The sequence below is a fragment of the Clarias gariepinus genome, chromosome 28, assembly GCF_024256425.1.
Source record: "Clarias gariepinus isolate MV-2021 ecotype Netherlands chromosome 28, CGAR_prim_01v2, whole genome shotgun sequence".
Lineage (NCBI taxonomy): Eukaryota > Metazoa > Chordata > Actinopteri > Siluriformes > Clariidae > Clarias > Clarias gariepinus.
In genome coordinates, this window is record NC_071127.1 from 19,050,001 (window position 1) to 19,068,137 (window position 18,137).

The following is an 18,137-nucleotide window of genomic DNA, read 5'->3' on the forward strand; positions in this document are numbered from 1 at the left end:
ACCTGACTATAAACGTCTCCAAAAGGTTGGTCCCTATGAGCGGTCTGCAGCGATGCACTGTGTTTTCAGTAGTCTGTGCTACAGCAGCTCATCTGTGGGACTGGACCAGACTCACTTCGCCTTGGGTGACCCACGACCCTGTCGCAGTAGGTTGTCCTTCCTCTTACCACTTTTGGTACAGCATGTCCTGACCACTGCAGACCACCAACACCACACAAGACCTGCCTTTTTGAAGTTACTCTGTCTAGACATCACAATTTAGACATCAAAGCCGGTCAGAGCCTTAAAGTTTTTCTAATTTTTCCTGCTTCCAACATCAATTTCAGCAACTGTTTACCTCCTGCCTAATAAACTCCACCCCAGACAGGAGCCACTGTGACCAGATAAACATCATTACTCACATCACCGCTCAGTGGGTTTAACGTTATGGCTAATTGCTGTATGTTTATGTGACTTTGTGTGAAACACCTTAAAAATTGTGTTTATTAAATCTCAAACATGATTAATGCAGAGATGAGCGATGCACAAGTCAAATGAATTCAGATCAGACTGTTTAGACTACACGTGTTGGCTCTAATCAGATTGTCAGTATCGCAAATTAAAGGGGAAATAATGAAAATTGCTTGCTTTTAGGTTGTGCTTAGTATTTTGTCCTAAACAATTTCCTTTATGAATTTCCTCAATAATAGTTACAATATTAACTTTTGTGTTAATATTAATACTTACTCACTCATTCATCTCCTATACCGCTTTATCCTGTATTCAGGGTCGCGGGGACCTGGAGCCTAACACAGGAGGCTTAGGGCACAAGGCAGGGTACACCCTGGACAGGGTGCCAATCCATTGCAGGCGCACACACACACACACACACACTACGGGCAATTTGGGAACGCCAATTAGCCTAACCTACATGTCTTCGGACTGTGGGAGGAAACCGGAGCACCCGGAGGAAACCCACCAAACACGGGGAGAACATGCAAACTCCATGCACACAGAGCCGGGAATCGAACCCAGACCCTGAAGGTGCCAGGCGACAGTGCTAACCACCGTGCCGCCACTAATATTAAAACTATTTATATTAATTATTTTTAAAAGCAATATGGGCGGTGTAGTGGTTAGCACTGTCACCTGGCACCTCCAGGGTCTGGGTTCGATTCCCGGACAGGAAATTAAATCTTATCAGCTAATGAATATCAACACAGCTGTAATGCAGTCATGGGCAAGAGGGCGCAGCCTGAGTATTAAAGATGTGACAACCATGCTGATATTCAGTACAACAGCACAGCCTCGAGTGTGATAGTGCTTTTAAACAACAGTTCCACAAACAGCCTTATTTACTACTAATGCGTTTTAATTTGTTTATTTAACCAATTATTTTAATTAACAGAAGTGAAAGTACGTTTTAAACTCTTACCATGTGGTGTAAAGGTGAGGAGAATAAAATCTTGTCTATCTTTATATTTCGGGTTCTGGGTTTAAATCCCATTAGCATTAAATGGTAGGGTGTACAATCCCTTGTTTCACACACCAAGTAGGGCCCTTGATCAGGGGTAAGAGAGGGATTTGGGACTCAGCCGTGTGTAAGAAGCTAGTTAGTCATGAAAAGAACACCACGGGTGGTTCCGAATGATTTACTAAGCGGACAGCGTGTTGTTTAAGGTGACGTAACGTTACCGGGTGTGTGTTCTTGCCTCTGTGACTAGTTGTGAATGTGGGTTTTGGCCCGCAGCTGCTCTCCCTCAGTAGACCGTACAGAGCTACTCTCACTCACACTTTCACCCGACAGTTAGTGTAATCGATGTCACGTGGACACCTGTGATGGGGAGCGATACGTAAATGTCCTAGTGCTGTTATGCTCTATATCATCACTCATGGAATGTCTTTCAGCTTCACATCATAATCCAATTAGATACTCAGGCAGAATAACCGCTGTATAATGAAGCACAGACACACAAACGGTAAACTTTTTATTTAATTTCAACTTTATTTCTTTTTAAACAAGACAAGACACCAAACCTTTTCTGTTAAACTAGTATACATAGAAAAGTGAACAGTGTTCGACCAATGCTGTCAATCAAAGCAGAAACTAGAGTTCCTATGAGGCCCTGAGGGGAATAAAGTCATAATGGAACAAATCCATTAGATGCCAAAGGCTCTATAAAAGTAGTTTATAACAATACAGTGTTCAACACTTACGGCTTATCAGGAACTATTTAAAGTAGCATGGAATCTATTACAACTAGAAGAAAAATGACAAGTGCAAATCTCACCATTTAAGACCGATCGCCCTGTTAGGTTTAAATTAAACAACTCTGTGAAGGAAAGAACACCAGGAACAGAAGTGAAGGGAAACACAAAACCACAGAGAACCTTTAAATAAATAAATAAATAAAGAAAGAAAATTTTAACATTAAACATGAGTTTTCACCCGTGAACGCATCAAGCGTCGATATTCCATCATTACTTTAATTAGTGCATTAAAAGCGGCCAAACCCGGAGTGTTTATTAGTGTTTAAAGTTTATTTTCAAATCATTCTTATTTAATGCAGTGATTTATTTATTTTTTTCTCTTCACAGTTGATCTGAAATTCAGAGTCGAGCCAATGTTATAAAACTAAAACCAGGACGGTGCCTCCAAGACGTGAGAGATCAGGGTTAGAAGTTAATCAGCAGAGCTTCGTCAGAGTGGATGAGATTACACACCTGGACTAGAATGATAAAAAGAGCTGAACCGAACATTTTTTCAGACGCCTCACGAACGGTCGCTTTCCGTTTCAGACCAAAAAGCATTTGGAGAGCGACAGAGGTGCGAACATTAAAATAAGCAAAAATAAAACATTAAACAACTAACTTTGTGATTTTAAAAGTGCTTCTTTTTTAAGGTTTGGTTTGACAAAAGCAGAGAAAAGACGATACAAATGAACTGACAAAAAAAAATCTGTGTAAACCAAATTCAGTACATCACACAGGCAGGCAGGCAGGCAGGCACACACACACACACACACACAGTATGCAGCCTCTCATTAGAAGTCTGACCACATGACCATGATTCGGCTTCACACTGAAGTCACCCTGAGTGGAACCTTCGTTTCCCAGAACGTAAAATCACAGCAGAGGTAGAACGCTGACGACGCTTCTCCACGATTAGATGATGTTCCCATGAAGACGTCGTCCTCAGTTTCCACAGGTGCAGGTCCTAAAGACATCACATAGTAAAGACAACAGTCAAAAACAGGACGTGGAAAAATGTGTGTGTGATGATCAAATGACAAAAATATATAAAAAGAATAAAATTTTCCCAGGAATTATTTTGGACTATCTGCACCCTCCACTTTGCTCACGTGGAATTTAACTGGACACTCATGTTGTGGGAAAAAACACAAAAGTCTCTGTAAAGTGATGATGATCCTTTGCGATTTATCTGGACAATGTTTAATATTAACATCAAAATCTAGATTTAAAAAAAGAGATCTAAATGAAACATCTGTATCCCCAATGGTCAACTTGTTAATGCTACTGTACTGAGAAGAGACAGATAAATAACAGACACTACAGTCCTGTTTAAAAAGCAACAACAGACATCCTTCTCATACTTGTTTTTGAGCCGCAATATAAAACAGCTCACTAGTTCCAGATGTTTTAAAAAGCTGGTACACAGTCTTTAACCAACTGTGATGTGGGCAGAAATTTTATTTAAATGAATAACCGAATGTGGCTGGAGACTTTCATTCCAACCAAGCAGGAGCCTGACACGCGTCTACCCGTTTAATATCAGCTGATCCTAGTCTCCGACTGAGCGAGAACGAAAGCCTCGGGTCACACTGGACAAGACTGGAGAGGAAAGGTCACTAATGAAGATAAGGGAGTTCTTACCAGGAGGACGATCCACATCTTAAACGGACTAGAGGAGAGTCAGCAGTGTCTGGACTCCACAGTCCACGTAGTTCTACAAACAACAGGCAGAATTAGTGAACTGATATACAGTAGGATCACTAGAAACCTGTGAGTCTGCACTGAGCCTCCGCTCTCATGGTTTAACTTCTTCATAAACTAGAAGCGTGCTTTAGGACCCGGCGATGACTCCACGCTAGTCTGAGGGAAAGTTGATACACGACACCTTCACACCTGCAGCAAATCAACTGCACAATGTTTTACAGTCGACCCCCAAGAAGTCAGAGTTCACAGCCTCAGTCGTTCGCAGATTTTTTCCTCAGAACTAATAATTGTTCATGAAAACCACAATTATTTTTATATGGCTTTTTTTCGTGGCAATATATAATTATTTATGCATTTTAACAGTAAACTATTAAAAACAATAAAATTTACTAATTTTGTATCATAAATATTAACGTAAATTCAGCAAAATTTCCATATAAAATATAATACTGTATAATTTCTTAGCACTGTAGACAGAACACAAAGTAACTGTAGAGGAAACCGCAGCTTGGGACGGTGAATTATTCCCGTATTTACCCTACAGTACTGATACCAAAGAAAACAAACGACGGTGCTTGGCTGAATTACTGTACACATATAGAGGGGTAACATCTGTATTTTACATTCCAGCACTGAGAAGAACACAGCAGTACAGTACAGTACACGGGTTTACCTTTATATTCTTTAAAAAAAAAATTAAGCGTAATGTATTAAGATGAGTTTAAAATGAAAGAACACTTTTTTTTAAAATCACATCCAAAATTCACATATTTTAACAATTCGGTTGCTCCGGAAACCCGAGTGAATTTTGTAGGTCAGCTGTACATCACTGTACATTCGGAGATCGATGTACATTTGGAAACAGGAAAAACATGTATTTGTTATTCCATAAATGCAGAAATCTTTTTTTATTTGCTTTTAGAAACGTGGTGAATAGCACTCAGTACATTTGTGACTTTTAAGCTCTTTTACAGCATTTAAATAAGAGCAAGGCTGACACAAACCAGGAGTCTCAGACTGAAACTTCATACTCGTGAGATTATTACATTCTCTGATCAGAAACACACTGATGAAATGCTGGAAAAAATTCTAAACCATTTGTCATGTTTCTAAACCAGCAAACAAGTTCTAGCGTCTTCTCACATGGTTTGATGGCTGGCAAAGAAAACCTGCACAAGATAAACATCTTAACGGTTTTAGAATTCTTAGTGAACATCGTGTTAAGTGAAAACCAAGTTAACATCAAGATCTATTGTGACTAAAACCCCAAGTTTGAAGCACAAACTAATGAGAATGTAACCGAGTTCAACAAAAGCTCAGATGAAGACAATGTGATGTACAGATGGCCCTGTTTATACACTGCCTGGCTTACAAAAAAAAGGCTTTTTCCCACTTTATGAATTTTAATAATGAAATGGTTAAGAACATTTGACTGGATAATTACTCCAATGTTTCATGTGTTTCACCTGACAATTCTTTAAACCCTAACTGATGCAATCATGAACGAACGAGATGGGAGATCCTTAGACGCTTGAAGTTGCATCATAAAAAGAGGAAATCAAATTGTGTGCTTAATTGTGAAAGTTAGAAAGAAAGCATTTCCACACACACAGTGTGATGAGAACTCACAGGAACTAAACTGCTGTGTGTAAATAGGAAAACACCCTGTTACTGAGATTACAAACAAAAGGACCTGATTTATAAACCTTGTCCTGCGGTCACCACACCACTGTGACGGGGATACTGGCACAAAACAAACATAAAAACAGTAAAGTCAATATCTACACTACACCCTTTTCCTTTTCTCTGTGTGTGTTAGGATTTAGAACTAATACAGGGATCTTAATTTAGTCTACAGTAAATAGTGCAAAAAAAAAACTGAAAACAAACCAACCAATACACACAAACTGGCTTGTTTTGATGCCAAGCGTCACATGATCATAACTAAGCCAACAGTTTTTCTCTCTCTTGCGCTGCGGAATTGTGGGTAATCGTCTACCCTTCTGAGTCTTAGTGTGCGTCTCTCGACATCCGTGCACGTGTGCACTGTTTACTATAACACTGTGACCACGCGTGTGTGTGTATATGTGTGTAAAACATTTTATTTTGTGTCTGTATGAGCGTGTGCAGAGCGCGTGTAAAGTAAAAGTCTCAATAGAGAGGTTAAAGATCCATTTTCTCTCTCTGCTCAAAACTCAGCCTGCTCTCAGACCCCTCCTACTTTCGCCTTCAGACACACACACACTTTTTCTCTCTGCTCTACACAGGAACACTGCTCTGTTGCGATTCTTTTCAAAGGTAAAGTGCAAATAAATTTGTTTTATTTTTACTTTACAGCAGTGATTCAGTTAGTGTGTCGCTCAATCGAGTGTCAGAGATTTCTTGTTAACTTTTAATATAAAACTGTCTCTGTTAATATGTGTGAGAGAAACTCAAATAAGAGAGGAGAAAGGGTTACTTTTACTATTTTTACTTTACTTTTAAAGGTAAACTGCGGGTTATTTTGTTTTATTTTTACTTTATATTTTCTGTTAAGTATATTTATGTATTTATTTTTTTGGGCTGTGGAACGGATAATTTGAGTTTCTATTATTTCTTATGGGAAAATTCTATTTGGTTTACAAATGTTTTGAATCACGAGCCCACTTCCTAAATCAATTATGCTCATAATCCAAGGTTCCACTGTACTAATATTACAAATTTTCCAACACTATAATCATATTCTTGCCTATAAAAACAAATTTACAAAAATTAAGTAAAATATGAAATAGACATTAAACATTAATTTATAATTCCTTTTGGCTGCTTTAAAAAACCAAACCGAAAGAGTCTTCATTTTCCTCTTTCTACCGTTCTTGATAACATTATGGGGACCTGTGGCGCTGTGTCTCACTGAATCCTGATGTCTTAGTGTTTAATAGTAAACACTTGAAATGCAAGCACGCCAGAGGGTCAGACAGACATAAACTTGGTCAGAACTACAACTGGGAATGACTAAAGACATGGGTTAGGGTAAGAAAATCTGATTAAGAGAAAAAAAAATCTGTGAAAGAAAAATAAATTTAAAAAAAAGGAAAAAAATCAAGGGGAAAAATTTGTTAAAAGCTGAGAAATAAAAAAATTAATGAGACGCACGAAAAAGAAAAAAAAAACATGCAATTCGGGAAATAAGAAGCTGACAGTGACTGCTCACCTGGTACGGGTAGACTGTCTGTGTGTAATTCATAGGCACCTGAGGCATCATTACTCCTGGGAAAGTTGCATAAGGATATGGCTAGAGAGAGAGAGAGACAGAGAGGGAGAGAAAGAGAAAAAAACATTATAGGTACTGCTTGAGTTTTTCTCGCCTCTTGCAAGCAACAAACAGTTATTTCTATTCCATTACACGAGCAGGTGAAGGTGAAGTTACAAATCGAGATTCTTTTGTGTGCTATTTTCTATTGTCTATTCTTAGTGACCAGAATTGGATGATTTTCAGTTTGATCAGTTCGCATTCAAAGCCTCCAAAGTGCCAAAACCCATGCGCCGCTCATAGCACATGCTAATTACTCGAATAGTTGGTTGTGTTAGAAGCCGTGCAAGCCGCAGTAGCTCGACCCGAGCACTCATTTTCAGGGTGAGTTTTGAGATTTTGGCTACGTTTACACTGCAGGTTCGATTCCCAATTCTGATTTGTCCCCTATATCTAATTTTTTGGACCGTCTGTTTACACGTTCTTTCAACTATGACTTGTATCCGATACACGTGTTTACACTTGCCATACCATCTGAAACATCGCGCATACCTAAAAAGAGGTTCTTGCGCTACACACTAGACAAGATGGAAAAGGAAAAGCATATTTCACTTTCGTCTATGGCACCTGCGATGTTATAATTCCACACGCGCTTCCACTGGAGAATAACATTACGTCATTAAACTGTGAAAAAGTTGTTTTAATGATGTACAGAACACAATGACACAGGAAATCCGATCTGTCTGTTTACACAACAATCACATTAGCACATATCTGATTTTATTTCACATATGAAGGACGCCTGAAACCGATCTCGAAATGCATGCGTTTTTTTTCCTGTTTACACGGACATAGAACATATCCGATATGTGTCACATATAAGCAAAAAATCTGAATTGGGTCACATTTACCTGACAGTGTAAACGTAGCCTTTAAAAGTGTTCAATACAATAAAACGTTGCTATTTCTTTATAATCCCACAGATGGCGCTCTAAACGATAATGATAATGATACGATAATATGATATCTGGAGGTGACTGCTGATTCCTGATCCTGTTTAATAGTGTGGAGAACGTTTTCACACTGGGCTTGTAACTGCCAATCAATCATGATGTGAACGACTCAGGATATTTGAGTATCAATACTGAGCATGTGCAGGCCTTCCTTCACCACGCTCTGATCTCTACAGCATGATAATGCATCGTTTCTCAGAACAACAGCCGGCTTCATGATCACGAGATCGGTGCTCGTTAGTGATGCGCCCCCATTAAATAGACATACTAGGTATTGTAATTCAAATGAAAACAGCCTTTATTTCAGCCTGAACGTACTTGGAAACATCGCCCTGTAAACTGGCAACAAACATATGATTATGAATATGAACGCTAAATCAGGTCATATTAATAACAAGATAATGATACACATTTTAAACATTTACAAAGCAGCGTTTGTAATCTAGGATAAACAATTTTTTATTTAGATTTGTATAGGGCAGGCCTACAGTTTACAGCCTACGCTAAATAACCACTGACATTTCTATTCATCACACGGAAATGTTCATTTGGCGTTTTTACGTTCGCTGTGCAAAAAAAGAATTCTAAAACATTAGATTTAGCAGCCTGACCTTTTTTCTTTTAATGATGTAAAGTCCTGACCTCAATTTCTCCTGCGCCTCGTCTTCCATCTTCACTTTTATTTCTTTGTTTTTGTTGTGACTGGCAGCGGTAGCTGCTTGGCGCTTTCGTGACTTGTCACGTGATGTAACCTTATCAAAGAACCTAATAAAATATGGAAATAGATATTCCCAAATATGTAATATAGACTATAGGGAATTGCACGCAACATACATGGATTTTTTATTTTTTGTTTTTAATGACCCGCCCCGCAAATAAAGTGACAATTTCTTTACCCGCCCCAACCCGACCCGCGGGTTACCAGACGACCCGCGCATCACTAGTGCTCGTCATTGGTGTTCCCAGTCACTGAACTGTGAGATGTCATCATGTGGAGACAGAAGGCGTTCCTAATAAAGTGGTCAGATGATCGTGTTGTGTTGAGAGCTGAGTGTTGAATGACATTTACCTGCACATACTGTGTACCTCCACTGAGCGCCAGGCTGGGGGGGCAGCAGGGACAGTACACACAGGGGGAGGGGCTGACCCACTGTGATGGACCAATCAGAGGTGACTGGACAGAATCTGTAGTGAGAAAACGATGACGATTGTTTTTCTTTATTATTTCCCTTTTATTCCACTTCAGTATTTCAGCTCCGTGACGCTCTGGAGTTGTTCTCTGTGCTACAAAGCTAACGTGATCCTAACACAAGGCTGAATCCTAAATCCCTCTCTAACCCTTGATCAAGAGCACTACTTGGTGTGTGGAACACGGGATTGTAAACACTACATGTTCTGACAGAAAAATAATTTACTGTATTAAATAAACAAACAAATCTTTCACAGCTATGATAAAGTGCTGTGAATAAGTTTTTTTTTGGGCATATTTGTTATACTTCAATAAATAAATAGTACTTAATTGAATCCCTCCACAGTGAAGGATGTAAAAGACTCACTGGCTGTTATTTCAAACACCTTATTTGCAGTCAGTGATGCCAAGAGAGGAACAGCCAGTTATTAAGTTTAGTGGGCTATTACTTTTTCACAGGTAGGTTTGGACACCTTTTTCCTCTTAATTAAATAAAAATTACTTTAAAAAGTATATTTTACTATTTACCCAGGTTACCTTTATTAATACTAAATCATTTCAATGTGACAAATATGCAAAAAAAAAAAATCTGGAAGGGGCAAATACTTTTTCCAATTTCACCAGAGATTATTGATTATGTGGGCATCTGAGACCCAGGATGAGCTGGTTGAAGTAACTTATTTATTTACACAGAAGATGGATCTGCACTCGTCCACTCAGCAGTGCTAACCGTAAACACACCTAAATAAGAGCAAACCTTGAAAACCACGGGAGATCCGCTCCTTCATGATGGCTGGGCCCAGTTTGAGTTTCTTCCCCTTAAAAGTGATCTGTTGCTGGAAGTAAGAGACACGCAGTCACACTTCAGTGCCACAACACAGTTAAAATACGTTATGGGATGCCTGCGGGGGTGACCGTTATAATGGTAAACTCCTTACTTCAATGATGGTCTGGATGTCGACGTCTTCGCTGAAGTAAACAAAGCCGTAACTAGAGAAGAGGAAAAACAAACACAGCATGAGAAAAAGTAAGGCAGCTTTCCCTCTCTCTCTCTCCGGAAAATGTAACTAAAGATATATACAGTCGAACATTGGGTTACGAGCATCGTTCTGGAAGCGGGCTTGTATTCCAAAACACTCGTAAACCAATTTAAATTTTCCCATAAGAAAGAGTGGAAACTCAAATTCTTCCAAGTGAGAGAAAAACCGTTGGTTCAGTTGTGATCACGTGACGCTCGGCGTCAAAACAAGAAGCGCATGCGTGATACATGATGCTCGGTACTCGTAAACCAAGACTTGCTCGTTTTTCAATTCAAAATGTATTAAAAATCTTTGCTCGTCTTGAAGAAACACTCGCAAACCGCGTTACTCGCAACCCGAGGTGTGTATATATATATATATATTCCAGACATCACTGGAAACAAATATAGTCAATACAACCACTGATGGAGCTTCTGGTTTTCTAAAATTACAATAAAAGTTCTTGTGTTTCTGCTGAGGTTTGGATCAGCAACATTTTATACAAGAACCGATTATCAGGCAACACGCTGCACCGTTTTGGCCGGTCACATGATTTACACCGCCAGTCTGGTTGTCTGAACACAAAATCTGATGTTTTTAAAGACTGGATCTGAGTCACATGACTAGAATGATAACAGTCAGATCGGTATTCATGTGACTTTGTGACTCTCACCGGCAGCGCGGGATTTCACTGCTGCGCTAGCAACAGCTCAAGCGTGACGTCCGGCTTTATTCTTATTCTGGACCTCAAAAATACAGCCGACTGACTGCTTGTATGTCCGTCAAAGCAAAACCCCATGTGAATAAGTGCTCGCGCAAATATGAGGTGTTGTAACTCAGAGGGCACGAGGCGCATTAATGTGGGCGTGTCCAAGTCAGATAAAAATTACTTGTGATTATGAACGTGACACGCAAACACATGCTGCAGAAAAAATATATTAGTCTGTTATACAAACATTCAACGCATCACATCTTGTATTTCCTGTATTTCAGCATGAATATTCAAGCACGCGAGGTTTATTATCGCCATCAAACAATCCATGTTTTTCATTTATAGTCATTAAGTGCATCAGTTCAACATTTTAAACCTTTACCCTACTGCAGAAATCACCTCTAATTACCTCAATAACACTGGGACTGAACTGATAAACACACGCACAAACACACTGAACAACAACAATTAACAATTCCTACAAACCAACCTGAAATTGCTCTTTTGCCCAATATTTATTTGCATGAAAATCTCTTTTCTATCTCTGCTGCTATCTACAAGGAATTGTTTACTGTTTCTCATTCCACCACCTCATTACCACAGAGCGTTGAAACGTACAGTATTATGTTGTCGCTCGTTTGCACATTTGCACTTTATGTTGTCTTGTTCTGTATAGGACTTAGATAGTTTCTGTTAATTTATAATGTTAATCTGTTTAGTTTAATCTGTTATAATGTTAGCTGGTTAGTTAGTTTTTATTTTTTTTGTTATATATGTTGTAAATTTATGTTGTATGTAGCAGTTTGGTCCTGGAGGAACGTTATTTCGCTTCATTGTGTACTGAACTGTATATGGTTGAAATGACAATAAAAGTCGACTTGACAAATACTGAGAGAATTTAAATAACTAGATCAGATTAAGTGTTAAAAAAGCAGAAAGCCTTCAGTATGTGTGTATACAGTATGAGCCTGAAAACAGCAAAACATTTCTACTCCACACAACTCTGTGTGTGTGTGTGTGTGTGTCTGTGTGTGTGTGTCTGAAATGGAAAATCTCTCAACAACATGACTGACACAAGTGTTAAGAAATAATTCTATTTACTCTAGCATTGTGTTGTACATTTTATTAATACAGGATTAATACTGATTATAAAAGCTAAAGTTTAAATACAAATCCTTTATAAAAACCTACAGAGAGCTTCCTCTCTCTCTCTCTCTCTCTCTCTGCTTTCCTGTAGATCTGCGCGCTGGTTTACCTGAAAGACACAGAAGAGATAAACAACACACACCACCATGTCCACGATAAACACAGTAAGTAGTGATGTCTGAATGAGCAACGTCTCCTCGGTTAAACATTTGCTGATGGATGTCACAATCAGAAGAGGACCAGAGTAAAAACAGACGAGTCCACCACAAGATGTACAGCACCAGAAAGCCTCAACATCAGGACTAAACCAGACCAGTTAAAAAAAATAAATTAAAAAAACCCCTGCTCATACAGCTGTGAAACATCAATGGGACAGATGTTACCAAAATGACACAAACTACATGTTAAAAAAGGGGAAAGTGCTATATTTCTTATACTGTTTACCAGGAAACACTCTTAAGTCAAACCTGAAAATCATTTATGTTCAGCTTTGTTATTTCATTTTAACTCCAGATGTACTGCAGTAGACACAGCGGTACACAAACACCACAACGGGCAAATATTTATGGACCTGACTGTAGATGGTCAGTTTGCTGCTACTTGACCAGAAGTGTTTATTTTTATCTCATGGACGATGAATATTGTTTTCACATTGGCACCTGCACTTTACGGTGTCTTTTTGCACTTTTTATTTTTTGTGTGTCAGTTTGTCATCTAGTTTTGTTAATTTGTGTTGTTTATGTATTATAGCACTTCAGTCCTGGAGGTTGTTTTGTTTCACTGTGAACTGTTCCTATCTCCTCAGTCAGGGAAGTAGCTATTGGTCGTGCTAAAAGTCACTAAATGACATCATCGCCTAATTTGCATAATTGTCAATTTGCTTGTGATAGTATTGAACACTGCAGGACAAAATACTTACCATCTACAAACTTATAAAAAAAAAACAATAAATACTATAATACAATGTAATGGTTAGATACTATAACAATTAATGTTGAGTTAAACACACAACAAAAAAGGTAACCATGGCAATGCACTCCCATTAATCAATACCAGAAACAATACCTTTCACTTTCCATAATTCCCAGTCTAAAATAATACGTACGTTACTTCCTGTATTATCACATTATCAGAAGGCGACGGTGAGACCGTTGAGGAGAGTAACTGCAGAGTGACACGTGCTTTCACATCAGTCTCCAAAAGTTCTGATAAAGTCTTCAATAACACCAGAAGAATAAATAAATAAATAAATAAATAAATTTGTCACGTCTGACTGGGAGGCCAGCTTTTCCCAGACGTGACTCAGACAGACAGTCCATCCAAGGCGCTAACGTACTAAGAAGACTTTCTACATTGACGGTGTCCAAGCACAAGTGAAACACTGGGAGAAGTGCAGTAGTGTAACAGAGGATTATAAAGAGAAATAAATATTGTGTTTACTCTCATCACTGTGTTCTGTTATTCTGCACAAACAAAAGTCCTGCTTTGACTTGAACACCTGTCATACTTAATTTTAATAACACTGATGCGAAACCCATAAATGATCAATAAGAGATTATAAACATGATCTTACCTGTGAGCTGCCAGGACGCCACACGCCTCTACTGCACAAAAAAAACAACAGCTGTGTCATAAAAACATTACAGAATCATTTAAACCTCAGAACCTTAAAAATACAACATTGTGTGATTAACTTTACCTTGTATTAGTTCTGATGGACTGTTGATGCTCCGCTGCGTCCGTCCTCAAACACGATTTACATGAAACGCTGGAACTACGTGACAAATTATCCAGCAAAAAACAGACAGTTTACAGACACGTGGAACCGACTCACTGTCTTTGCAACGTTACGGCGAAGGACGGTTTGTCTTCTCCATAACTCAGAGTTTAACATTAATAAAACTGTCTCTTCTGGTTACTAAGAAGATGTGTGTTACACCGAGTGGGAGATGAGAATTATGACAAATAAATAAAATATATTATAATTTTTCCCTGGTGACCAATAATCCTTTTTATAACACACACACATCCTGTTTATAATTCAGAATTAATACAAATGATGCAGAAAAGATGTTAATACAGGAGTGTTTAAGCAGCTGCTAAAGACTGATAGACGGACGACAGGATGAAGAGAGTGTATTACATCTGTGAAAAACAGAGAGCGAGAGAGAAAAAAAATGGAAGACAAAAAGAAAAACAGATCAAAAGATAAAGAGAGACATATCAGCATTAGGTAGTGTTCACCCAGTGATGGGCTGGCAAACACACACACACACACACACAATCAGCTACCCCGCTGGACTGTTTCAAACCCTGATGTGTGAGGCAACAATTCAGCCTCAAGGGGGCGCAAGTACACTTATTATTCAAGGACTTGAGTCACCAAAATAAATTCCTGAGCTACAACTTACGATATTTGAAGAAAAAATTTTTTTAAAACTTATGTGTTCTGGAATACCACACACACACACACACACACACACACACAAAATAAAATAAATAAAAATTCAGTCCTAAAAGGAAAAAAAAAGGAAATTCTGAAAAAGTTTGGGACTGTTGTTTATTCTGCTTATTTTTAGGGTAAAAAAATAAAATAAAATCTTGATTTAAAAAAAATGTAATTACATTTTTTTTTTTCCTTTCTTTTTTATTTTAGGCAGAACTTTGCAAGAAAGACAGGATACGATGAGTCTGGAGAAATATAAATGATAAATAAATAAATAAAACACGTTTTAGAGGAGAGTGAGGCTCGTAGTGACACTGTTGTCTTTCTAGAAAACACCAACGTAGTGCCGAGACGCAGCATTACAGAACTTATAACCTCCTGCTGTATAACTATCTGTACAGCCTCAGACTTTCTGTACTGTGAGACTGTTTAGATTTTGATCTGAGACGTCACGTCAAGACTAATTCACAACCTGGTAAAGACTTCATGTTCTCACTATAAAACCTGTTAGAATAAATAAAGATTCGCACCCGAGTAAATTACAGACACTCTTTTTTTTGGTCTGGCTGTAATGTTACACCAAACGTGACCCCTGTGACTTGCCCTCACCCTTTGCAGATGCCCCCGCGGTAGGTGATGATTTTCACCTCCTTCACTGCGCCAAACCGACCAAAGAACTCCCGGATCTCATCCTCCTCAACCTGCAGACACACAGAGCTCCATTTAGACAAACATGAGTGTAATTAAAAAAAAAGATTTATAAGTAGAAATAGTTAAAAGGTTCAAACTAAAAATAATCTGATCAGCTTTAATGTAATCAGTGAGCAACTTTTTTTTTAAAACTGTAATGTCACAAAAAAATTTTGGGTGTCAAACATTACTGTATAGGGTTTTGATTTCCACTGGATTAGTGGCTAAATATTATGGAATTTGTACAAAATGTACTGATTTCACAGCAAGATTTTAAATCTACTGTCATTTCATCTTATTTAAATCAATGGGAAAGAGAGGATACAGAAAACTTTCTTTATCTGATCTGCTTTTTCCATTTCTCATCCGTGATTTACTCTTCGATTACTGAACAGGGAGTGTGTTTGTCTGACGACAAAAGAAGGACAACCTAGTGTAAACTAAACAGGCGTAAGATACTCAACCTTACAGAATGGGATTTCTTTGTATTAATAAGTTAGAGAATTAATATGATGTTGGCCCCGCCCCCTTTGCAGCTATAATAGCTTCAACTCTTCTGAGAAGCTTTCCACAAGGTTTAGGAGTGTGTGTATGGCTCACAGTCTCTACTTTAATTCATCCCAAATATGTTCCATCAAGTCCAGGTCAGGAGCACACCAAACTCGAGGTTCTTCCACACCAAACTCGCTTTGTGCACTGGTGTCCAGTCTTGTTGGAACAGGAAGGAGCCGTCCCCAAACTCTGTCCAAAATGTCTTTATTAAGGAGTTCCTTTCACTGCTTTACATTGCAATCTTTGCATTTGGATGCAGATGCTCGGCCATGGAAACCCATTCCATAAAGCTCTCTACGCGATGTTCTTCAGCTAATCTGAAGGCCACATGAAGTTTGGAGGTCTGTAGCTACAGAACTGACTCTGCAAAAAGATGCCGCTCTCTGTCTCAGTATATATGTGTCTCAGTATATATGTGTCTCAGTATACTCAACAACTTAACAGTACAATCATGTTCATATGGATGTGAAGGCAGGCAAGTGAATATCTTTGGTAATATAGTGTAGAAGGGACGAGACGGTATGCTGTGGACACTACTTACTAAGACTGGGGAACAAAATAGTTTAATGCATGGACATGAGAATATGGAAATATAGTGGACAGACAGACAGACAGACAGACACATACAGTACACAGACAGACCTACAGACAGACAGACAACATTTTCTGAGACTGGTTTTGGTTCCAGTGATCAATGTACAGACAAAAATCTCCAGAGATAACCCTCATCCCCCTGTGTGTGTGTGTGTGTGTGTGTGTGTGGTCAGTGTCCCACCTTCATGTCTATCCCTCCTACAAACAGGGTATTAGGGGTGGTTTTGCCCTCGGGTAAGATGAAGCCGTTCGGCATCGTCACACCATGACGCTGTTTCTGGAGCTCCTGAGAGTCAAACACACACACACATAACACACACACACACACACTCAGTCAGTCCCACAGCACGGAGAGCGCGCGCACAACTCGGTCAAGAGATAAATAAATAAAAAACATTAATATTAATGATGATAAAAATAACATGCGAATCGGATCCTCGTCAGTCCGACGGTTAAATGCTAAGCTAACGCGCTCTGACCTGTTAGCACTGATGCTAAGTGTGTGAGACGGGATTAGCCTTTAGCTCTCTGAGGCTAAAACATTCACTAAGTTATTTTCAACAAAATATTTATTGACGGCCTCAAATTAATCACTAGTATAAATAAATGTTAAAGAATGTGCAAAAGTTTGTACACTTTAGTCACACCACGGCTTTTCTTGCTAACGTTATTAGCACTTTTTAAATTAAAGACACAAACGCGACACTTTTTATTCATAAAGATGATAATTAATAATAATACAAATAATAATAATCCGTCCGGTTTAAAAACACGATAAATTAATTTATTTAACTGCTTGTTTAGTACTTTATCGAGGTTAAGTTGAAAACACTTGTAGCCTGGTTTCTCTGACAGAAACACACCATTAAAGTGCCTCCTGTGTGTGTGTGTGTGTGTGTGTCCTACACCTGGAGCTTATTTTACTCACCATGTCTAAAACCGATAAAATTACTGAATAAATTAATCTCTGCACAAAACTTCCCTCCAGTTTTCTTTCAAGCGTCGTGACAAAATGGAGGAGTGTCTCTGCCCGCCTACACGTGGGCCCTGGGAGACCCTCAACACACACACACACACACACACAATGAGAGAGGGAACTTAGTCTGGGGCTTCAAGGTCACTACACCTTCAACACATTCACAAGTTCACAAATCATCAGCTGGTGACAGTCAGGGGGGAAATGGCCACAACTTACTGAGGCATCCGAACAAAATAGTTTAATGTTGTGGTCACGACTTACTAACTCGTGGGAATGAGATTAGATTGACTTAGTGTTCTGACTGTGCAGATCTCATGAAGCCCAGAACTTCTCATGAAGTGTTGAATCTCTCAGCTCCTGGAATCACTCATGTACTGTGGGTGGGGGCGGAGTCATCCTGGTAAAGGGTGGAAAATGTTTTATCATGTCGAAAAGTTAAACTTAATTCTTTTGAGTGTGTAAAGCTGCTTTGTGACAATATAAATTGTTAAAAGTGCTATACAAATAAAATTGAATTGAATAAAAAATTGAACTTACTAACTCGTGGGAATGAGATACTATGTTGCGGCCATGACTTACCAACTAGTGGGAATGAGATACTATGTTGCATTCACGACTTACTAACTCGT

General features: G+C 38.7%; 1 protein-coding gene across 2 annotated transcripts; it reads right to left on the minus strand.

Annotated features, from left to right (window-relative positions):
* Window positions 1-1,954: 1,954 nt before the first annotated feature.
* Window positions 1,955-17,586, minus strand: dazl (deleted in azoospermia-like). Of its 2 annotated transcripts, none has more exons than XM_053489932.1 (9): window positions 17,458-17,586; window positions 16,711-16,815; window positions 15,303-15,394; window positions 10,309-10,360; window positions 10,128-10,206; window positions 9,251-9,366; window positions 7,130-7,210; window positions 3,874-3,946; window positions 1,955-3,196 (listed from the first exon to the last, which is right to left on the minus strand). In XM_053489932.1, exons 1-8 carry the CDS (start codon window positions 17,458-17,460, stop codon window positions 3,902-3,904), a joined length of 573 nt encoding a protein of 190 aa, XP_053345907.1. In that variant the 5' UTR covers window positions 17,461-17,586; the 3' UTR covers window positions 1,955-3,196; window positions 3,874-3,901. The 2 variants fall into 2 exon arrangements, with proteins under 2 accessions (XP_053345907.1, XP_053345906.1); XM_053489931.1 differs by having other exon boundaries at window positions 10,112-10,206.
* Window positions 17,587-18,137: the final 551 nt, after the last annotated feature.

What these genes read in the sequence shown, in the direction of transcription:
- dazl (XM_053489931.1), bottom strand. An exon ending in TAGGAGGGATAGACATGAAG is followed by an intron (nt 15,395 to 16,710) that starts GTGGGACACTGA and finishes GTGTGTCTGCAG; the next exon opens with GTTGAGGAGGATGAGATCCG. An exon ending in CAAGGTTTGCTCTTATTTAG is followed by an intron (nt 9,367 to 10,111) that starts GTGTGTTTACGG and finishes TTCTCACTACAG; the next exon opens with ATTCTGTCCAGTCACCTCTG.